Source organism: Rhinolophus sinicus, chromosome 9 (assembly GCF_057876585.1).
Source record: "Rhinolophus sinicus isolate RSI-liver-muscle chromosome 9, RSI-T2T, whole genome shotgun sequence".
Lineage (NCBI taxonomy): Eukaryota > Metazoa > Chordata > Mammalia > Chiroptera > Rhinolophidae > Rhinolophus > Rhinolophus sinicus.
Genome location: NC_142509.1, coordinates 12192966 through 12216892, shown reverse-complemented (window position 1 = coordinate 12216892; position 23927 = coordinate 12192966). Strand labels below are relative to the sequence as shown.

The window sequence follows — 23927 nt, the reverse complement described above, 5'->3', positions numbered from 1 at the left end:
TGGGTCAGAGAGGGCAACAGGCTTCTAGGCTTACAGTCAGCTGGAGGGCACTGCTGACTGCTGGTAACTGCAATTTATTTTAAGAAGAAATTCAGAAAAATAAGTGCAAAAACACCCAAGTTTGCCGCCTGCTGCTGTTTCTATACTCAGCCAGGACTGTGGTACATGAGTCACTTGGTCCAAAAAGGTTGGAAGAGGCTGGTAGGGGAGGCCATGTCATTACAAGGTTGCAACACAGCGTCCTGACATAACCCCAGTTTCTGCTCCACATGAAAAAGGTATACACCACCACACTACTGCAATTCCAATCCGGGCAGTAGGCTGAGAAGCCTGTCTTATTAATAAGCTCTGAGAAACTAAGCTTCCTGGTAGAAATGGCCAGGTACCATGCTGCCGTGGATCAAGGGAGTGTGCCTTAAGATTGCCAGGAAAAAAAAAAATTTCTTGGCGCCGGCTATAGGCACTGCTCGTTGTGACAGTGTGTGACTCTAACGGAGGGTTGGGATTAGAAATCTGTGCACCAAGAAGCTTCAGGAGTAGAATTTTGCTAAATTTTAAAATCTGAACCTTCAACACATAGGAGAAAAAGAAACTAACATTTAGTGAGCATCTGCTGTATGCCAGGCACTGTACTGACACGTCCCGTTAGACTATCTATGCTATGATGGGACACCCCCAGATGATGGCATTGACGTCCCACCATCAGGTACATTCCCCTACCTACTCTGGCAGCTGCCCCACACAGCTTCCACCTCACTCTATCCCCACACATTTACCTTTCTGCAGGATCTCAAGATGTTCCCACAAGATGTCCCCAACGAAGTCTGGGGCCAGCTCGAGAAAGCAGTCTTTCCCCAGTGCACAGAGAGCTGCTCCGTTCATACAGAACTTCTGGAAGTCCACACCCTTCAGGCTGAACTCATTCACAGCCCACATCACCCAGTCCCGAACATGGGTTTCTGTCCACTGCCGGGGGTCTGAGGGAAGAAATCAAATGAAGATCCAGCAGGTCAGGCTCTGAATTCTTACCCGAGCCTCAGAGAGGACACTAAAGGATTTGAACTTAGTTGAGGATGTTCTCTGACTTATAGAATTGGGAAGCACTAGCCTGTATGTAAATGCATGTCGTAGGGCATCTTCCTCCTCCCCACGTTCAACATCCCCACCTTCTCTCTCTTGCCAGCTAGGAGACCACTGTCATCAGCCAAGAGTAACACATGAGTATTCTCCACCCGCCACTCAAACAAAGATTTCATGAACCTCGTCTCTCACTGCCTTGTTTCCATTAAGCCTAGGATAAGAAACAAATGACTTCTTTAACAGCAATAATAACAAAGTCAAGTGTGTGCTGGAGATTGCACTCACCTCTTGCTTAATTCTTATAATCTACTTGAGACCATTACTCTTAATTATTTTATCATAGCTAATTATGGTTGGTAATAATCATAGCAATTAGTAATAGTAAGTCAGTCAAATACTATGTAGTGAAAACAACATTATTAGGTGCCTGTATTATACCAGATACCCTGCCAACTACATACGTGTCACAGGCCCTGCACTGACTAGCACCATAGAATAGACATTACATACTTCATGCGTGGCTGAGGTTTAACATGGCTACACCAGCCACGACAGTTAAAAAGCTCCAATGACGGCAGGTTGTGGTGCCCACATCACACCTGCTCTCAGAGTTACCCCCTTCAATCTAGCAGGTGACTTTATGAGATGTTGGTCAGAATTCCTTTTATCCTGCCTTGTGATCCTAAAAGGATGTTGGGTATTGCTGTCAGCGGACGTTTGCGGTAGAGAAGTATACTTGGGAAAAGGTGTGTAGATACATTCATGGGCTCTATCTGAGGCTTGGTTCTGACAGGGCTAGAAGCCTCTCGTGGCTGGTAAAGACAGCATTACTCTTACTCAATAGCACAGTGTTCTTCCTGCTCTCAGCTATTCAGGAAATATCGCTTGGTGAAAGCTTAAGTGTTCTCCATTTCTCCTGTCTGACAACTCTGGTCCCCTCACATTCCTGAATAAACCCTCTGAGAGGAGAACACCCAAGAATAAACACATTTCACCAAAGTACATGGAAAAAAGAGCAATCAGTAAATTCCAAGAAGTGGAGCTCACTGAGTTCATCCCATCGTAGCCCCAAACGATTCTAAGACCGTGTTTCTTCCAAATTGTCTACAGTTTGGAATCACCTGAGGAGCTTCAAAGATCCTGTTACCAGCAATTGTCACTTAACTTGTCTGGGACATGGCCTAGGCTAAGAAATTTTTTGAAGATCCCAAATCTAATGTGCAAACAAGTTTGGGAACCACTGCCCTAAGACCAATGTGGCAGTGACGGACCTGGGAGATGGAGAAGCATTGGCACGTGGCTATGATCGCTCTCAAAGACATCTGCAATGACCTATAGCTGCTGATTGAAGTGTGGTTAGGACTAACGTCTATCTCACACTATAGATGAGAAAACCAACCTTACCGAAATGTCTGATCCTACCTTCTCTTTCCCAGGGACAAAACATACCTTTTGGAATTCCCAGTCTTTGCTGCTCTTTCGAGAAACCACTGAAAGTAGCTTTCAATGCTTGAGACATCATTTCTTTGCTACTTGGAGTTAACAGTGGGACATCTGCACATTCCATATCTGTGAGGATAAAACAAATGGATAACAAAAAATAAATAGGTGATGGATCATTCTGCGATACATACAAATATCACATCATTATGTTGCACACCCAAAATTAATGTTACATGTCAATTATATCTCAATTAAAAAAATGAATAGGTAATCAACCACCCATAAAATATAATAGGACATGAATGATTTGAAGAAGTCAAGCTGAGAAATAACTGTACTAACAACCTCACCAGGGCAGGTAAATTTGGGGGGCTTTCCACAGTGTGTTAGGCCCTTTAAAAAAAAAACCTGACACTTGCCTAGGCTGTCCTACATCCCTGACAAACAAAGTATGTTCATGCTTTCTGTATATTTCTGTAATTTATTCATAGTTTCTATTTATCCTTCACATTCACTGAGAGTATTAATGTTACTACATACTTCCAATTACTAAAAAAAATGCATTCATTCAACAAATAATTATTTAGCACTTGCTTTGTGCAAGGAATTAAAGACAGAAGTGAACAAGACAGAAACGACCCCTGCCCTCCTGGAGCTGGATATCAGATTCTAGCAGAAGATACAGTCATTAAAAAACAATTTACACAATTAAGCGTTCAAAAATGTCAAGGAGGGCTTCTCAGGAAAAGAGGAAGATGAAACGTTACCATATAACAGGAATTGCTGCTAGTCTGGAGAAATCAGAGAAGGCCTCCCTTAGAAGAGAGGTGTTTAACTTGAGATTTAAAGGATACATAGAGGTTAAAAAAGAAAAATACTCTAGACCACTGGTTCTCAAAGTGTGGCCCTCGGGTCTGCTGCATCAGCATGACCTGGAAATTGGTGGAAATGCAAGTTCTGAGCCCCTCTCCACACCTCCTGAGTCAGAACCTCTGGGGTGGCGGGAGGTGGAGGAAAAGCCCAGAAATCTGTGTTTGTAACACAGAATCCAGGTACCCTGAGGATCACTAAAGTTAGAGGACCATGATCCTAGATAAAGGGAAAAGCATAAATGAAGGTCATGTGATGGGGGAGGAGGAGAAACGGCCTGTTTTAGTATCAAAAAGATCAACGCAATGGAAGCAGAGTGACAGGAGGACAGCTGCTTGAGATAAGGTTGAAAAGGCACACAAGGAATATATTAAGAAATTTATAATTTTCACCTAAGTAGAATAGAGAGTCATTGAGAATTTTATGCAGAGGAATGACAGAACTACGTTTTGTTTTAAGAAGATCACCTTATGGTAATTCTATTTTCAATTTTTTTTTTTTAACTGCCATACTGTTTTCCTCAAAGTGGCTGCATGAGTCCATATTCCCACCAACAGTGCACACGCGTTCCACATCCTTGTCAATACTCGTTACATTCTGGTTTTGGTTTTTTTGGGGTTTTTTTTGGATAGTAGTCATCCTAATGGATATGAACTGGTGTCATATTATACTTTTGATTTGCATTTCCCTAATTATTAATGATGTTGAACATCTTTCCATGAGCATATTAGCCATTTGTGTATCTTCTTTGGAGAAATATCTATTCAAGATTTGCTCATTTCTTAATAGAGTTGTTCATTTGCTTTTTGTTGGTGTTGAGTTTTAGGAGTTCTCTATATGCCCCAAAGAGTTGAAAGTAGGGTCTTGAAGCGATATTTGCATGCCTATGTTCACAGCAGCACTATTCATAATATATAAAATGTGGAGGCAACCCAAGTGTCCGTCAACAGATGAATGGATAAACAAAATGTAGTATATACATACAATGCAGTATTACTCAGCCTTAAAAAGAAAGGAAATTCTGACATATTCTATAACATGGATGAGCCTTCACATTTTGCTAAGTGAAATAAGCAAGTCACAAAAAGACAAATTATATGAAGTACTTAGAATAGTCAAATTCATAGACATAGAAAGTAGAATGGTAGTTGTCAGGGCCTGGAGGAAGGAAGGGAATGGGTGGTTGGTGTTTAATGGGGAGAGTTTCAATTTTACAAGATGAAAAGGGTTCTGGAGATGGATAGTGGTGATGGTTGTAGAACACTATGAATGTAGTTAATACCATATAACTGTACACTTAAAAATGGTTAAGATGGTAAATTTTGTTGTTTATTTTACAACAGTAAAAAAGGGGGGGGGCGGGTAATAAAAAAAGATCACCTTAGCTGCTCTGTTTAGGAGGTAACTATGAATGGATGTGGGTAGGCCTGTTAAAAAAGTATTGCATTAGTTGTAGTGAAAAATGATGGTGGCTTTGACTAGGAAGGTGGCAATGCAGATAGTATAAGTAAACAAATTTGAAGTGCATATAGGAAGTAATATATATAAAACTTGCTTTACGTAGGGAGTAAAAAAGGATGAGGTATCAAAATCTTCAGATTCATAAATGTGTCATCCTTTGCTGTACATATATGTATCTTTATCTCTGCCATGTCCAATTCTGCTTATAGTTGCAGACCATGTTCAAAGCAAAGATACATAAATATGGCTCAAGTTCAAAATCTTCTGAATTCACCTCAGGCATAATTTCCCACAAAAAACTAATAAGCAAAGAAATAACCTGAGAATTCCTTCTAGCCATCCTATGACCTTCAGGCAGTGATATACTTTACCACAGTCATTTCCAGAAGCCCTCTTCCTCACCTTGTATCTTCAGTGTATCATATGAAACTGACTTATAAAATGGCTGAGTTCCAGGCGTGGTTCTGGCAGAAGTTCCTCAACTAGCCACCTCTAAACCCTGACTAGCCAAAAATTCCATGGACATACATAATGTGTTATTGGCTGAATAAAATGGAAACACATGAGGGAAAAGATGACAATCGGTGACCACTGAATAAAGGAGCAAATATATTGCTTCTGAAAGTCAAAATGAATGGAAATTACATTACAAGAAAGAAGGGCAGGCAGCACTTTCCCTCCGGTTTGCTGTGAGCGATGTTGTCAGAAACTGCTTAGAATCCAGCCTCGGCTCTGGAAGTGCAGAAGGGCCCACTGCAGCTGCTCTCCCAGGCCCTGCCAATGAGCAGGGATCTGAAGTTCTAGGGAGTGGAGACTTTGGGTTGCCCTGGGACATGCCCAAAAAAATCTAGTGGAAAAATCAACATGCCTCCAGGAAGGTTGACAAAATGATGGAAAATCCCAGATTGTTAGGAGGGAATGATGGAGGGAGGGGATAAAGTGTTGATTATGTAACATTCAGCCCTTCAAACAATAGAGTAATCATCAAATGAGTCACTAAGACAGACATCAATGCCCTCCCCACTTAGTCCCCACTCTACACACCCAAGGACAACTAAGTGGCCGGTCCAGAAAGTCTCCCCTTACAGTGGAAGTCAGCTTTACGTTAGAAAAAGAGACTGACTATTTAACTCACGAGTACTGCTTCTGAAAGAAGGGACAACTGCAGCCCCCCTAGCTCCTAGCGCAGGGCGAAACACACAAGGCAATCAACAAATGTCTAGTGAATTAAATGTTTTCCAAATTTGAATCAATTTTCTTCCCTTCCCTCCCATCCAACACAAATTCATGAACTTAAACTGTGTGGGTTTTGTTTTGTGTGTTTGCTCCCTCTATTAGATTTACGACTCGATGAAAAGGACTTTACTGACGGCGGAAATTGGCCAGGACAACACATGGGGAATATACAAGCCAGGCCAAATGGACAAGCAGTGATTCTGCTGCAAATTGGAACTGAAGGATGAGATTGGCTTAGGAGGCCCCAGGCATCTTCTAAGCAGGACAGCTTGGGCAGTCTGATTTCAGGGTGACAGGGAGGCCAAGGATGACAGCAGAAAGCCTGAGAAAGAGGTTTCCTGGAGTCTGCTTCCTATAACTCCACATAATCTGGCTGGACAGGATCGCTGGGCTGACAGCTCTCCACAAAGGTTTCTGCTTCCTCTCAGGGAGCTGGCATTTCCAGGTTCTCACTTGTTCTCTCCAAGGGAAACAGCTGGAATTACTTTTGCCTGTCCACCTCAATGCCATCTTCAAAAATCTGGTCCAAAGCCATCAGCTACAGATGCCCAGTACCCATTGGCTCTGCCGCTGACTGAGGACTCAACGTGCTGGATCTCTTGAAAAAGTGCTCACAGCCCAGATGGTAGAAGCTACTACCCCCATACACTTTGGGACATCTGCATTTGGACTTGAGCTCAGGAAAAGGCATAGCATTGCCCTAGGACCCAAAGGATTCATAAAGGAAAGCCAGAGCTTTATCTACTATTTTTATACAGTGTGGAATTTTGGTTTAGAAAAAAAAAATCCAAACTCTTCTGTAAGTGGGTGAATAATTAGGCAGATTGTCTTTTTCACTAGCAGTGACACTGCATTTAAGCGACGATAAACAATCACATTCAAAAGTGTATATTAATATAAAATATCAAACTCTTATCATATAAAATACGAATGCAAAAATTCCCTTTATGTTTGATTATGACAGTTCTGTTAATTACACTGATCACCAACAATAATGAAATCATTCCACAGATGGAGAAAGAAGCTGAGATGGGTTAGCCCAAGCATCCATCTCTGTTATTCTTAACCATACTTTATCTCATTGTCTATTACAATACTTTCGCATTAGGTACCAAATATTTCTAATTTTAGGAACAGCATCTACAATTCAATCAATGCCTCCATAGACATCAACTAATTGTATTTTATGGACAAGTACTAAAGTTGCCTTTATGTTAATCATTGTAATTGCAATATTTTAAATTTAAGTGACACATTTGTCTCAAAATGCTGAAAACCTGATTTGGATATATACTACGCCAATACAGTGAAACTCTAAACACAGTGCACCAGAAACTGAAAACCTAAATGTATTAGATTTCTTACCCACTTATTATTCCTCAGGATCCTAAGTCTAAGTTTGTATTTACAAGAATCACCCTAAGTTTCTGAGGAGTTGTACAGAAGCTAGTGAATAAGTAACAGTCCCAAACTCTGCCTCACCAAGACTGCAGTGCCGAGGCGGAAATGAGCAGGTAGCTTTCCTTAAATCAGTAGGCGTATGATGAGCCCATGGCATTTTGAATGCAGGGAAACATGTGCTCATTTTTCACTGTGGCCTAACGCCGAACAACAACGTATACACTCCATGGATGTTTTAAGTCAAATGTAGAACAAAGGTTTCAATTCACTTTTATGTAACGCAAAGTTGAGGGCTGTTCAATGTCCAAGAAACCGTCAGGGACGTTTCATGTGACTTTTCATACCCTTCTTTTGAGTTTTTTGAAACTGAATGACTCACATCAATAGTGTTCCACAGAATCTAAGCCTGCAGTGGTGTTTGTTCCGGGAGAAGATCAAAACACATGGCTTTACTGACCTGAGATGTTTCTCTTCTCACCATTCTCAAATAAATGACAGAAAAGATGGGAGCATCTGGGATGCGAGAATGAGGCAATGAGGGATACAGCCAAGGACTAGAGATCTAAGGTACATGCAACTACTGAACTGGCCAAACCCTACCGGATTACTGTATACAGTCGGTATTGTCCCAATCAGTGGTAGCATGAAAGAAAGAATGATAAATAATATGCCTTTCATCTAAAAACCGCTTTACAGTCCACCAAGATCCTTCCAGCATACTATGCCACAATATCCTCATAACATGAAACTTCTGAGGGGCCTGGGAAGGTATTACAAGATCCTCATTTTATAGATAAGGAAACTGAGACTCCAAGAAATCAAGAGCTTGGCCTAGGGTCACAGGGCTGGGAAGGCCCAGCCAGGGCTGGAACGCAATCTTTCAACTCAAGTCCAAGGTCTTGCTACTCTACTCTACTGCTGTAAATAGGAATCGATCAGAAATCCAAGAAAACTAAAATGTTCACAGCTGAAAGAGAGAAAATCGGACTTCTGTGTCTTATTTGAAAATCAGATACATGTGAAGAAAATAATTAACAACTTAAAACCACTCCTGGATGAAGAAATCCAGAATTTTATATGGCTAGCCTCATATAGACATAATAAAAAGCCATTTACAGAATCAACTGTAGTCTTTTCCTTTCTTGGGACTAAGAGTAGTGAGGCTTCCTTCCTTTCATACAAAGTGACACAGGTTAAATGACAATCTGGCTTCCTTCCCTGTCTGTTCACCCCTGAGTCACCTTGATGGGCAAACTGTGCACATAATATAAGGTTAATTAGTTACATAAAGTCTTACTGAAATATGTTTCTTAAAGTGAAAGGAAACCAAGAAAGAAGAAACCTTCCGTTTCATGCGGAGAGGAGAAAAGAACTGTCGCAAATGGGAAGGTAGGATTCTGAAGACAAGGGAAAAAGACTTGGTGGGACATGCGCTGGGCTTAACTTGGTTTGTTGGTAAAAATTCATGGTTTCTCATCTCAGTTTTGCCACTAATATGATTACACTGGGTAACTCACTTAATCAATGCATTGCTAAAAAGTGGTCTGTTAATAAGTAATGCCTATATCTCTAACAGGGTTTTTAATGTTTTATTATGGCAATTGTCAAACATATACCAAAGTAGAGAGAATAATATAATAAATCCCTATTCAAAATCTATCAACATTTCCAGCTTTTAATTCACCTTCTCCCTAAACACTCAAGAACTGTAAAGCTAATCCCAGACAACATGTCACTTCATCCACAAATAATTTATTGTCATGGAGATATTTCTGAGAAAAAGGAGGATCATAACATATATGAAACCTTACGGGAGACAGATAAATTCATAGAAAAAGAAAATAAGGCTTCAGATTCCTTTCCACAGCGCTTAAATCTATGTCTACATTTCATTAGTTGGCCCACCTGAACCACAAAACTTCTTTTAAAGCAACACGATCACGACGAAAATGGTCAAGTTGGATCAGAGAGAGATGATTTCAAGTCAGGGTGGCAACCCGTCCCTTTGACCCCACGTCCTACAAGCAGAAGATTGCAGTGACATTTCTTCCTAACTGTTCATGTCCTCAGGAACTTACTTACAACTGTAACAAGGAGTGAAAGAAAAGGCTGGGATTCTGGCAAGAACCCAAAGGGCGGTTGCCAAACTGCCTAGAACAAGTCCCAGTGTAGGACAGAAGGCGCCTTCACTCCTTCAGATCAATAGAAAAAATAGAAAAAGGGCTGTGGCCAGTGACTAGTAACTTTGACTCAGGAGATGACTGTCCCTGCAAAGTTGGTATCAGTCTCTAAGAGGACTTACCCAATAAAGATACCAATATCTCAGGAGAATGTGAAAGGGAATCTCAAAAATTGTCTCTATTGTCCTGCCCTATCTCTCACTCAGGGAAGGGTGGACTGGAACTAGGAACGAAGGGACAGGTAAGGGTCCTCTTTCTCCTATACTCCTGATTCCAAATCCTGTTACAGGCCCTAGAAACTTGGCAGGCAGGACTTCCAGCTGAGGGAGCTAGTATAATCCAAAAGCTTCTGGCTGAGGTTAATGCAACGAAGGGAAATAAGTGTCCCTCCTCAGGCCCTCAGCTCCATTTTCATAAAGCTAATTATGTGACAGAACAATGAGGGACAAGCAGGACTCTTGGCTCCAGCAAAAACTAAGCAAGAAATGGCTCAGTGCCCTCGTTGGGCCAACCAAACAGTCCATCATTGCCCCCAAATAATGGGACGCCATGAGCCCTAAAACAGACTCCTTTCAGTTAGGGAAACATGCAACTGGGCTTCTGCCTTCTCTTAATATCTAGCCCCCTCAAACTCACCAGCCAATAGAAAACCACCCCAAAGATGGGAGAAAGGAGCTGCACAGAAGAAAATCCCCAATTAACCCTCCAGTGACCTGAATGACCAAAAATACAAGGCAGTCTCCAATCACAGAATATCAGTTCTGCCACGGATGCACACTGCGTCTGGGGAACACACACTGCTTGGGTACAATGTGCCAACTCGAAGGTAGATACCTCTTCACAGAGGGAAGCTGCCCTGGGATGAAAGCAATGGTCCTCTGGGAAGCAAAGTATGCTGCAAACTGCCCTGGGAAGCCAGCCTCAGGCCCTGCAGCCAGGCCTGGGAAAGAGGCTGCACGTGGGGCTGAGCGCACTGAACATCTGTAGGAAGTGACTTCAGTCCCCTCCATTCTTCCCTTCATCCACCCCCTGCCCCATCCCCCAAAAGGAGTTTTAACACATTATTCCCACTGAAGTCCTGAGGGTTTGGTGACTCACCAGGCTCACACATGGTTCCAATGAGCCCTTGACCATTACATGGTAGGGGAGCAGGAAAAACAAATGAAAGCGGTTGTAATTCGGCAGCGCCGGGGTTCAGACCTGCCAGACAAAAGGGATTGCAGGCATGTTCCCAAATTCGTTCAGGCACCTGACATGCAAAAGCTATTTTTAATCACTGGATTTATTTCTTTCCTACCCCCTTCACCATCCTCCACCTCAGCAAATGTTTCGAAGTCGGAGCAAAGCCCAAATCAATTCCAGGTGTTCAGGGAAACCCAGAAAGGCTCTTCCGTTCCAGGATCTGAGCCAGAGAGCAGAACTGCCCCACGGGTTCTGCAGCTAAACTTTCTTGCTCTTTCCTTAAAACAGTTCAAATCTCCCACCGTAAACATTGGGCAAATGGCCTGAAAGAGGAAGTATTTGAATGAATGTGCCCTGCTAAAATGACTCCAGACTATGTGTTTTCTCTGGCAGCCCTGGACCAGGAAAAGTGCATGAGACAGGTCTCAGAGGTCACTGAGACAGAGCAGCCTTTCCTTACCTAGGATTCTCTATCTGCCTTGCAGTGAGAATTAATTTAAATATGTGTGAAAGTGCCAAAGCCTAATACATAGTAGGTGTTCAATAAATTGCTGGTGACTGAAACTGAACTGAAAAGTGTCTTGTAAAATATAACGACTACAAAAATATGATTTTATTTCCCAATGCTTAGAGAGGCAGCAAAAAGAAGGAATCTGGCAATTTCCCCAAGTACAATGAAGTAACTGAGAAAATGGGGGGGGGGGGGGACACAATAATCAGATTCTGAGATATAAATAGAAATTTATGTCCCCTGAATCTGGCTCTTGATTTTAACAGAATAGACTAACTTTTTACCTATTCTGCAACTGCATCCTCCAATTGGCTAAGCGGGAAATCTTTTTTTTCTTCTTTTTTTTTTGGTAGCAATAATCATCTAAAATAGTGTTCTACCATGAAAACATCTCACAGCTACTGATCCAATGGACCTAAGATGCCTTTTGGTTTTCAAAACTTCCTAAGAGTGCCATCTTAGAATCAACATGGCACAAAACGAAATTGTAATTGTGTGCTCAAAACTCTTTTGTCTGTGTTTGGAACCTGCCAAAACCCAAGCTGCATTTTACCCTCCTCACTTATGTGCCCTTAAATGAATAAACTCTCACAATTTAAAAGAATATTTTAACGATTGAGATCAGGACTCCTGCATAAAAAGCCCACCTCCATAGAGCACTTTAAAGAATAGTTTAAAGTTCTTAAATGAGCATTCAAAGTTATTTACAGAGTGCTTCACATGTTTCATATCATTGCTACGGAGATGATTACAGCTGACTCCCACCACACCAGGCATGTTACAAGTCCTGAGTGTCCCAGAACAGCGTGACGAAAACACAGAGCCACAGCCCCCAGATTACTCAGGAGAAAAGCATGGATTGGACCCTTTCCACCAAGGCTTGGCAGAGAGCCACAGTGCATCCGATTGGTCCTTCCCAGATTTTACAGCTCAGAGAGAGGGCAAGCTCCTGCCCTGCCTTCAACTAAAACACTCTCAGCAGGGTCAAATGTTTTTGGTACCAATGTGGCACAGGATAACCCCACTCAAGAAGAATATGGAAAATATCTGACATCCTACGTCTTGCTATTATCCCAGCTCCCACTACTGCCAGCTTACATGACAGGCTTTGATGCCTCACTCTCCAAGACCCTGGGGTTGCGGGTTACTGGGTTAACCAATTTATTTTAGTTTCACTGGATTCCCACCCATAATTTTCAGTACTGCTATCGAACAGAATTTTACATTTTACAAAATGTTTACTCCCGTATTCTAACACGATCCTGAAAACAACCAAGTTTTTAGTATTATCTCCATCACAGAGATGAGGCTATTAAGGCTCAAAAAGATTATTTCAGTGGTTTAACCTGGATGGTCAACCCAGAGCCTTGGACACTAAAACCAGGTGTTTCCTACACACGCCTATCAGCAAAGATAAAAGCAGGAGAGCAGACATGATGGACTCAGAACATTTCCCTTTATTTTCTCCATCGTTTTCATTAGAGAGGAAGTTCTTCCTGGTGAAGGGATGCACCTCAATCCCAGGGACTCTCTGCTGACAGCAGCTGTGACACCAGAACTTAGGATTCCACCTCAAGTCGTACTCAGGACCGGCCAAGTCAGGGCCCCCTGGGCACGTGGTCTAGGGGAAGACAGGCACGGAGGGGACTCGAGGGTTACCAGGAAGGCTAAGCTGGTCAAGCGGGAGGATGAGTGGTTTTCTCCATGGGCAAAGGGAAAATCTGGGCAAACAAATGGAGTGGAGCCCGTTTATTTAGGCTGGACGAGGTAACATTTTTCTGCACTTTTGAACTGTTTTCTCAAGGCCTGCCTCTCCCTCCCACGCAGGAAACAAACACAGAGACGGGCCTCTTCCAGTGCAGGCTCCAATCACTGAAGGCTCCCGGGACAAGCAGAAGGAAGAGGGGCTGAGAGCAAGGAGAGGAGTTGAGGTGAGTGGGGCAGGGTCCACTGGGGAGCAGACTCGGGGGGAGGGGGAGAGAAGAAGGTGGGAAGAGCTGGCACTGAGGATGGCAGAGCAGGAAACAGTGGGGAAAGACAGGGAAAAGCAGAGGAAGGGAATACTGAAGAATTTTAAACCAGAATAAAGGGACAGACGGTAGAGTGAACGTGGGCTGGGAAGAGCCAGGAACCTACTCCCAATTAATGGTGTTCAGAAAGCAGCATTCTTCCATAAATTTTAAAAGGAAATTCTCTCTCGACTTTCTTATTTATTTATACATTATATAAATACATTTTTAAACCAAAAAAGGACCGTTTTTTTCCAATGGGAAAAAGCCTTGTTTGAGATGAAAGCCAGTCTTCAAAAACCCCTCAGAGGAAGCTGAAACCCCACATGCCTTGGTGCTACAGAAAGAAAAACAAAGTGGACATTCTTCCTGTGTTCTAAGGCTTTTTTATGCAGATGTGTTTTTCTTTTAATAAATAAATCTGGGCTGAGAAGGAAAAAGCATACTCATACACATTTGCACAGTGCAACTGTCTGTTTTCAACCTAGGGAAACCACAATGAAAAATAAGAATATGGAAGTCCATTTTCCCAGTATAGGGACAAATCTTCTCAACATGCCAACCGCAGGTACAGAAGCAATACACTCTATATACATAACGCACCCTAACTTTCCAAATCTACAAAGGACTATCTGCTAATGAGTAATGACTATCAGAGATAGGGTAGGACCTGCGACACAGTCGCCATACTTCCTGGAGAGGCCGGCAGAAGGTCCTTGCATATAGCTCCTCACTTACCATATTCAGTTCCTCTCCACTTTTGGAGCTTCTGAATTTCACTTGTGGACGGACTGCAGTAATTATTTTAAAATGATGACACACACTGAATTAAAATCTGCGTTCTTGTGAGTTCTATCTATGGACCGTAGTTCTAGCGGTCGAAGGCAAGCAGTACAATAATCTTCCCTCCTCTACCAGCGTTTCAACTTTTTTCTCATCCCTTTGTCGTCATTTCTGTCCCGGTTTTAAAATTCCTTGGCTGCTTCAAGCATTCACGATGGCATGGTTTTGGCCGTCCCCCCATCCAGAATTCCATGTTCCTAAAAAGAGCCTCCTGAGCACTCACAGAGGAGCACCACACTTCTCAGGAGTGAAACTGGAAACACTGGAATTACCGTGCCGCTCCACGCACTTCAGCAGACCAACACTGACTTTTCTAACAGCCACTCTACAAACGCCACTCACAGTGCACTCCAGCCCTTCTCCACAGGAACTGACATTGAACCAGTTGTGTACCCGCTGACTGAATCTTATTAACCTCAAGCAGAGCTTTACGTTTATCCACATTAAGCTTTACCTTGTTCTGACCCATGTTTCCATGAGTAGAGATCGTTTTTGTCTCATGAATCTGTCCTCATCCTATTATTATTAGCTTTGCACCATCTGCAATTTACTAAGTATGCTTGCAGCACCCTTCTCTAATCTGAGCCCCCAACAAAAATGTTGAAAAGGCAATGACCAAGTATGGAGCCTATAACATGACACCAGGAGCCACGCATCATTCTGACATTGACACATTAATCAAGACCTTTGGGGTATACCAGTTGCTCGACCAGTTACAAATCCTCCTGACTTAACTATCATTGGACCCACATATCCTCGGCTTGACCACAAATATATCAGGGAAAGGCTCCAACAAAAGCTTCACTGGAATCAGCTGTGCAGCCCGTTCTCCCCTCAAGTTTTTCACTAAGCTCCAGAAAAATGCGAAGGTGGCTGAGGAAAATGGTGGAGCTGGGATTCGGATCTCTGCACAATGAGAGAAAGAGGAAAAGGGGGGTGGGAAGAGAACGAGAGAAAGAACTACTAGCCCTCAAGAGCTACAACTACTTTGCTTCCAGAAACAATGGGCAGTTAGAGAACAATGGCCACAGACAAAGTCTTGGTCTATTTATATCTGCCACTGTGGGTCCCAGACAGGAGGACTTGGAAGTCTGCCCAGTATGCACAGCCCCAAGGAGCTGGGAAGAAGATGACGTCACCAACAATGTTGCCTGCTTACGAACAGGCTACTTTTTGGCTCACATAGTTTCTTCTTAGCATAAAGAATCTCTTCAGGCAAGTGAAGAAGTTTGCTTGTCTACTGCTAAAATACAGCCAGCGCTGAGATGGGGTAGGTCAGAACTGCTGGTCAGCCCAGCCCAACACAATTAAGGCCTCTGTCTACAGAGGTCAAAGGAAGGTGGAGATGTCAGGGGAAAACTAACCAGTAGATGGAGGTCAACTCTATGTTCCCTGAAACAACAGTCCTATCGGATCTGTTGATTACACGTGGTTAGGGGCCACTATAAAAGACTGTTTCCATGGGAAACTTCCCTCCTCACTTCTTGGGAGCATAAAGAGGCCAAGACTGAAATTCACAGACCTGTGTGCCTCGTGTCTCAGTGAAGATCTCTGCCTCCCCTTCACCTCAGCCCCTCCGGACTGTTCCTCCATTTTCTAGAGGAACATTTTGCTCAAACATAACTTTGGAGTGACAATCAATTTTAATCCTTCCCAACTGTGGTACCTATAGTCTTAATCTTCCCAGAGGCCTACTAAAGAAGGTGAGCATGGTCACATAAGCCTGTGACAGACAGCAAACTGAAAATGAACAGAGCCTGAGCCAGGGATGAAAGTGTGGGGACACAGGACTGAGCCCTGCAGCCAGTCACCCTGCTGCGCGTGTTCACTGTGAGTTTCCACCGACAGCCCTCAGCATTGACGGGGCAACCCCGAGTCAGCAACTGCACACTCGGGATACAGTCCAACCTTACCGCCTGAAGGGCAAAGCTGGAATCCCCTAGAGGTAAGAAATTCAGGGCTTCATACAGACATCCCCTGAAGAGTCACTTCAGCTTCCCACACCTGCCTGCAAGTTGCTGACACCAACTTCCCTCCTTGCTCCTGGAAAACCAAAACTAGGTAGAAAGAAACCTAAATACCATCATTTTCCTCCTTTTCATGTAGATAGCTTAGGATGTTTCATTGAAAATATCCCAGGTAATGTCACCACACGCAGAAGGAACTAGAAGCAAGCACTTGAATGTTTTATCATTTAAACGCTGAAGCACAGAGCAGGCGTGTGCTGGACATGGCTGGGCCGATGCAACCAACGAACGGTTAAAAGTGATGCCCTGTGTTGCTTCCCCACCCCCACATGCTCTTCACTGACTTCAAAAGGGCAGGAGCCAAGATGTTCAGAGTTCGCACCATCTATAGGGTGGTCTAATAAACTTGAATTACCAGCATAACAGATAATATGGACAAGGCCATGACAAGCAAACACTCCTATGCATTTTTTGTTCTAAGCAGATGGCAGAGACTGAAACCTTTTTGACCACCTGAAATACACCAAACTACAAAAATCTAAGTGGGTGCCGGGGCCACCTCACCTTGTCCAGTACTTCACTGAAACACCACTTCTTTGATTTCTCCCCCACCCCCTATTCACAACAGAGTAAGTTCTCCCTTCTCTAAGAGCCCTGCTGAATCGTCTATCCCAGTGTAATTCAAGAGAGCCACGTGGGAGCCACATGGCAGGAGTAGGGAGAAGGCAAAGACACACACTGCCACCCTGAAGCTAGGCTGACATCAGAGAAGATGCAGAACTTCCCACCCAGTGTGTGTTTGGCACGAGCATGAGTCAGCCCTTCTCTGCCCCTATCACAGTCTTCAAAAATTTGCACACCAGCTCAATGCACAAACACCCGATGGCACTGCCCTGACATGGAGTATGTGGAGTTTACAGTAGCAGGCCCTCTCTCCACGCTCAACAACTCAGGAAATAAAGGTGCCACTCAGTTCACTAACTCCAAACAAACTTATGTCCCTACTGAGGAGTCAGAAATCCTGTTACAGCTTTAAGGGATCTAGGTAATAATTTCAGAGTCCCAGCTCAAGTTTCCTGAGCTGCTAAGGAGATACTTGGGATCTAGCGTGATGGTGGCAAAGGGATTATGGGCACTCTCCCTAAACCAGTGGGTTCACCACTAAAACCTATCATCTGAGGCTACTCCCAGGTTTGTCTAGACCAACCTAACCTGTAATTTTGGCCCCTATAGCTCTTCAGCTTTGGCCATTTTTATGGCATTGGTCAGAAACTATCACCTCGTGCACTCTACTTGTGTGTTCATCCTTTCCTGGTCTCCGCTCCTCTATTCTGCTATCCTTACAACGGTTGTATAAAGCATGACGTCTTATCCAGGGCCAGAGCAAGACAGAGGAATTGACAGAATTTGCTCTAAACTTCAACAACTCCTCAGAGGGATGTTCTCCTTCCTGGCTACTAAGATGAATGAAATGTGGGCTCCCCACAGCGCTGAGGAGGAGCCAAGCTCTGTTACCGGTCAGGGGTCCCACACTATTGCGGGAGCACAGAATTCAAAGGGACTACGGCATCATCTGATTCAAACCCTTTTACCAATGGAGAAAATGAAACTCAGGGAGGTGACATCAACTTGCCTTGGGTCACATGGTTATTAACTCTAGACCTCTTGCCTCCCCTTCCTCGACACCACTGCTGTTTGCTTATTCATATCTACGCTGCTATCAAGTTCTGGATCCTCACTCCAGATAAACACTACACCTCCCCAAGTTCCTAAGAGCCCCAGAGGAACAACCCATCCAGAAATCTAACAAACATGACCTGGGATTTGTCAGCCCCAGGATGCTACCTGTTCCCATTCCAGGTTATCAGTCTTCGATAACAATGTTCTGGCCCTACTGTTGAAGAGTTTCCTTCAAGCAGAGATCCCACTGGAACACCAGGGGCTGCAAAGCAAGCCGTCTTCAATTCCCAACTTCAATGGCATGACACCACTGTGTACAACAGCTCTAAAATTTGAGGGCGCTCTCCTACCCAACCAGAAATAGAGAAGGCAGCAGTAAATTTCAGTGATCTACTGACCTTTGTCTACTAGGAAGCACTAAAAGGAGAACAGATCACCATGATGTGATTCAAAGGTTCTCTAAGTATCGCAATTCCAGTCCTGCTGGTATTGCAGATAGGGCAACAGAGACACACTGATGGGGTTGAGGGGATACAACAAACCCCACTGACAAAGTCAGAACAGAAAATCAGTGGCATTGGCCTGGAAGTTGACCCTGACACATCTATTAATGAAGCCATATGACCAAGTCAAAAAGGCCATGTCCTGAAGCAACATAAGCAGCTCTAGTCTAAATGCAAATGTATTATAGAGGGCAGGGAGCTCAGGGTTCCAGGAAAGACAGGCCTCGCTGTGATCTTTTTGAGCTTCTGAAGATTTTTTCTCTCCTTTCAGAATGGGCCTCTCCTAATGGCCCCAAATGCCTAGATTTGGATGTTCTCACAATCCCACTGTGGCCCCAGAGTCTCGCCAGCGCTGGCTCAGAGCCAACAGCAACAGGTGCCTCTCCCAGTGGCAAACCCAAGAGGCTGAGAAGTCGCCAGGCAGACCCAACCTCCAGATCAATGGGCGTACTAGGCAACTGAGTGGAGAGCAGAGAAAAAGTGATCAATGCAAAAGGGGGAGGGATCAGAAGCCACTCTCCATCTGCCTGCCTGAATCAGGTGGGAAAGGGAGAGACTGGGATATGCAGCCCTCATCCGCCCTAATAAATGGCTCTGCCTCATCAGGAAGCCATTAGGAAACTGCAGCCACCACAGCTCCAAGCTCCAGACTGAACAGTCTGCATGCAGCTGGGGAAAGCGCTCATTATCTCTGCCCAGACGAACACTAGCTCACTACACAGTGGCGCCTACCCAAGTGAGCCACCAGAATAAAGCCAAGCTGGGCCAGTGAGAGAGAGGGATGGAAAAGGTCCTTAGAGACTGGGGAGATTCAGGGCGCTCCCTCAGGCATGTGCTTGGGGCATCAGGTAGAATGCTGGGGGCGCTCCTCAGGAAACTGGCTCCTCACATCCCCGGCTGGATAGCCTCACCCATCAGCATTCCTTCAGTCAAAAAGAGCTGCTACTGACTGCTAATGGGTGTGCATTTCTTCTGGGGGTGATAAAAATGTACTGGAAATTGGATATCGGTGATGGCTGCACAACTCTGAGAATGTACTAAGAACCACTGAGTTGTATACTTCAAAATGGTGAATTTTATGTTATATGAATTGTATCTCAAAAAAAACACACACAATAAATTTAAAAAAGAAAAAGCAAGTGAGCCCCCTGCTATGGGCCGAGGGGATACCTTGGTGACTGGGAGACACAGACCCCCCACTTGGGAGTTTCCCTCCAGTGGGGGAAACAAAGCACATCGACAATAGCCACACACTTGCACCTCTGGTTGAGCGCTGTGCTGATAAGACAGAAGGCTTTGAGATGGAGTCAGTGGTGTGGCTGGGCTCCAGAGGGAAGGGAATAGGGAAGAGCCTGCTAAGGTCCTCAGTGTAGAGGGTGAGGAAGAGGAGGGACCAGGTGTCAAGGAGAACCCCAATGGCAGATGGATGGCACTAGCAGAGGGAAGAGTGGGAGAGGATGGCACCTCTGCCCGCCACACAGAAGCCCTGTGAGATGGCAGACAGGTTCCATTCACTGGAGACTGTGGGAGAGGCTGGTCCATTTCCAAAGTCAGACACCTGGTGTCTAAAACTTCTCAGACCACGGATGTAGAGACTGAGGGGCTGCCACAGACTCCAGGAGATGAGCGAATACCTCAAGTTCCCCTCACTCAAAGATGTTCTTAGCAGAGGCTGCCCAAGCACTCGTGTACAGTGACATTTGCATTTTTATATTTCTATGTTTAAGGCTTTCAGGGGAAAGAAGTCTCCATCAAACCTGGCTCTTTCTGGAGGTTCTTCTCCCAATCCCCGAGGGTTGGGGGGTTGGGGGGAGGGGGACAAAAGAAGGGCAGATAGAACAGGGCTCCTGGCAAAACAAACACCTGGGGTAGGCTCATTTGACATGAACTGAGAAAGGTGCAGTCACAACACTGTGATCAAAAGGAATCTTTTGGAAAATTCTTTTCCAAGAGGGGTTATGAGTTTTGTCCCCTGGAATGCCCCAGAGCAGTCCTGATTGGCTCCCCAGCCCTGACTCAGATTGAGTGCAGCTCCACCCTCAGATGAGTAAATAAACTGACCCAAGGAATGGAGGGCGGGAGAGAGGAGGAAAGAGAGGGGGCAGGCGGAGACGGGAACCAGGAGAAGACAAATGCTGACTCCGGTTCGGGGAACAGACAGATGAAATTTCGAGTCCATTCCAGAGACGGGTGGTGTGGAAGAATTCAAGAAATACTTCTCTGAGCTTTACACACCACTCCGGTTGGGATACAGCCCTGCCTTGGCAGCCAGCTCATTGCTGCTTTATAATATACTGAATTAGTCACCGGATTAGCAAGCACATTTACACACACTGGCGCACAGCTGTTTAAAGACACAGGATCCCCTTTTCTAGGTGCCAGATTCTGGCTGTAAATCAACCATTGCAATTGGTAACTGGCATTCTCCAGAGGTGCACAGTTCCTACAGAGGTCTTCAGTTGCAGAGCGCTTCAGGGAAAGTCTGCTAGAACTGGGAAGGTCTAACAGGCCTTGGCTGGCGGACAAAAGGGACAAGGGTGTGGAGAAGAAAGAAAAGACAGTGGGCTTTTTCAGTCCCAAGGCTTATTATCTTCGGGAGGTTGCCAGATGGATTCATTGACCTAGCCCTTCACAGCACGTTGACAAGGAAAGCAGCCTGGCTCAAGAAGTGACAACTGGGAGAATGCAAGTCCCACTCCTGGCTTGTTGTATTAACAGGTAGTAGAGTTTTCCTCCTAAACCTCAGATGCCCAGAAAGGAGAGGATTCCAGGGCAAAGAGGAGAATAGTCAGCAATTAAATAACTGTGTATCCTGATGAGGACAATTCCAATAAAAAACCTTGTTGATATGGCAGGGGCCATGGTTTAGAGCGGGAAATGGGACCTAAGCCCTAACTCAGGTTTGGTAAGTATGCGTGAGAGGAAGAAATTATTGTACTGGCCACAGGGCCTGCTCTGGCCCAGTTGGTTATGGGGGTGTCAAGTGGAAAATTTTCTGTAACCAGGTTAACAGTAACCACAGTTTTAACAACCACTGAAATAATAACAGCCCTGTCAGCAATGAACATTTCTACAAAATACAGTGCCCACAAGATAATGATAAAAGACCATTTATCGAGACCCTGTGGCAGTGAAAAACTATTTGACAGGAATTATCTCAAGTCCTTACAATAGCCCTGCAAGCTCTTCATTATCTCCATTGTAAGGATTAGGAAAAGAAGGCTTAGAGAAGTTAAATACTTTACCTAAAGAACAAATAAGGCTGTCTCACCTCGAGACCTTACTTTTTTCAGGACACCAGGGTGCCTGCAGTGAGGGACATCTCACAACCAACACGGTGAATGAGAGGATGTGTGGTTCAGGGACAAAGATTACTTTCTATGGAGCAACTGAGAAGTAAACTCCTTCCTTTTGACTTAAAGGTCTCATCTTATCTATATTTTAAGATTATGGTAAACACACACACACACACACACACACACAGAGAGACACACTTGTGATCCACCGGACAAATATTAAGAACCAAGTTCCAATTACAAAAAAAGGTGAATTGCATTTAGGCGCCATTACCACAGAAATATTGAGAAGATTTGCAAAGAGATTTGTGACTGGGGTCTATAGAAGGAACCTAGTGTGTATCTCGCACGAGCTTTGAGAAATCCAAATATTAATTCCTTGGAATTGGTTTGCCCATAAAAATACTGAAAGTATTTTCTTCTTATAAAGCAAGGCGGTTGGGGTTCCACTGCAGACGGGGCTCATCTCTGGTCCTCACTGGCCGTCTGCAGCATGCCTGAGAGCAGCACAGCTGATCAAACCCTGTGAATCCAGCGGCAAGTCACCAGGGCCCAACCTCATTTCAAAAGTGAAGTTGCTGTTTTGTTCATCCAGCACCCAACGTCCTTTGAAGACACTGCAGCCAGCCTGTAATTTCAAATTTCTCCCATGAGCCCATCCATCACAGAACAGTATTGGTTAGGGAATGGCAAGGCCAGAAAACTCCTAAAGAGAGGCCTTCAGTAGTCCAGTAATAAAGAAATACTTTTTTTTTTTTTTAATCTCCAATCAAATCAGGGGTTAACTCCAGGTCCGCCATGTAGACATTGATTCATTCCGTGTGTGTGTTTATTTTTCTACAAACATTCCTGTTGCATCAAGTGGCCTCAAGGCCTAGACTTGTGCCCCTGAATATCCCCTCCCTGGAGAATTCTCAAGCACGGGTGGAGCTCTTACTTCATTCCTCAATTTCCCAATCTGGAAAATGGGGGCCAAAGCCCCAACACTGTATGCAAGTTTAGTAAGTTTAGTTAGCCACTTTTCACTTGTCTATTTTGAATTTAAAAACGCAGTGGAAATTATGTGAACTATTATTTTTGGCTTTGTCTCTGTGACATATCCCAATGGTAGATATTTATAGATATACTGATGTTTTCTTCCTTACCCTGATAATAATGAGGAGCCTAAAAGAGCACACCACACAGAATGTTCCAAGAATCAAAACCACTGATAAGAATGTTAGTAAGTTTTTTTTCTCCAGATTCTAAGTTTGAAGGACTTTGTAATTAGAAAGATCTAAATTCAAATTTGTGACTTGAAAACTCTACGGCCTTCAGGAAATTATCTGAGCCTTTCTGAGATGGAATTTCTCATCTTCGGAAAGAGGATTAAAACACCAGCCTAATAGAGTTGTTTGAAGGATGTGAGTGTTTGTGTAAAGCACTTTGCAAAACACATAGCAGGTACTCTATAAATTTGAGTTTCACTTCTTTCACTCCTCCCAACTGAACACAGATATATACAGAGACCAAAAACAAGCACCCAGCAGTTTTGAAGAACGTTTGGTTTCCATTAGGAGGCAAGAAAGGTGTAAGATTGAACTCTTGATCTTATGCGAAATCAAGGATGCATTTCCTGTACATACGCACATGACTCACCCTTAGAGAGTTCGTATGTATTCAGAATCACCACTCTGTCTCGTATCTCCCACTAATCCAATAAGACTCGTGGCATCACCAGTGACTCCAGAGCACTTTCTAAACGTGAATGCATTAACTCTCCCACTCTCTCCCAATGAAAGGGCAGCTCGCTCACTAGAAGCACCCCTCTTCCAGAAGAACACAAAGATGATGCAGAGATGTGGTTATAATCTGTCAGCTCAGAGTAAAAACAGACTCACGTTTCCTGATTCTCTCCCAGGCAATAAAAAGGGAAAGGAAGGCCACCGACAGGTGAACCTGCCCAGTTGTCAGCACAGAAAATGCTCATATCAGGAAAAGGTAGAACCAAGGACTCCGGGGGACTGACCAAAACTATTCACAAGTGGAGGACACGAAGCCAAAGGCCTGAAGCCCACTCTGAGGAGGAGACACACTTGCAGCCACACTAAGATTTGCTTTACAAGCCTAAATTTTTCTAGCAAGCATTAAAGTTAGGATCCAGCTTCAAAAATGTCAAACTTAAAACTATTATCTCAATTTTTGCTGCAATCAGGCGTGCCACCCTCTATTTCTCATTCCCACTTCCTCTTCCCCCAATAATCCAGAGGCCCCCAAGGGCACTGC

General features: G+C 44.1%; 1 protein-coding gene across 5 annotated transcripts in view; it reads right to left on the bottom strand.

The window, feature by feature from the left end:
* ETS1 (ETS proto-oncogene 1, transcription factor) overlaps positions 1–23927 on the bottom strand; it is a 122670-nt gene that overhangs the window by 29826 nt on the left and 68917 nt on the right. For 4 of the 5 annotated variants that reach the window (XM_074321872.2, XM_019714816.3, XM_074321873.2 and 1 more), the window contains 2 exons: positions 2530–2649; positions 777–977 (listed from right to left, as the gene is read on the bottom strand). In XM_074321872.2, the coding sequence (XP_074177973.1) occupies positions 777–977; positions 2530–2649 (321 nt within the window). Of the gene's footprint in view, positions 1–776; positions 978–2529; positions 2650–10769; positions 10798–23927 lie in introns of those variants that run through there. The other variant, XM_088800833.1, reaches the window with a different exon arrangement.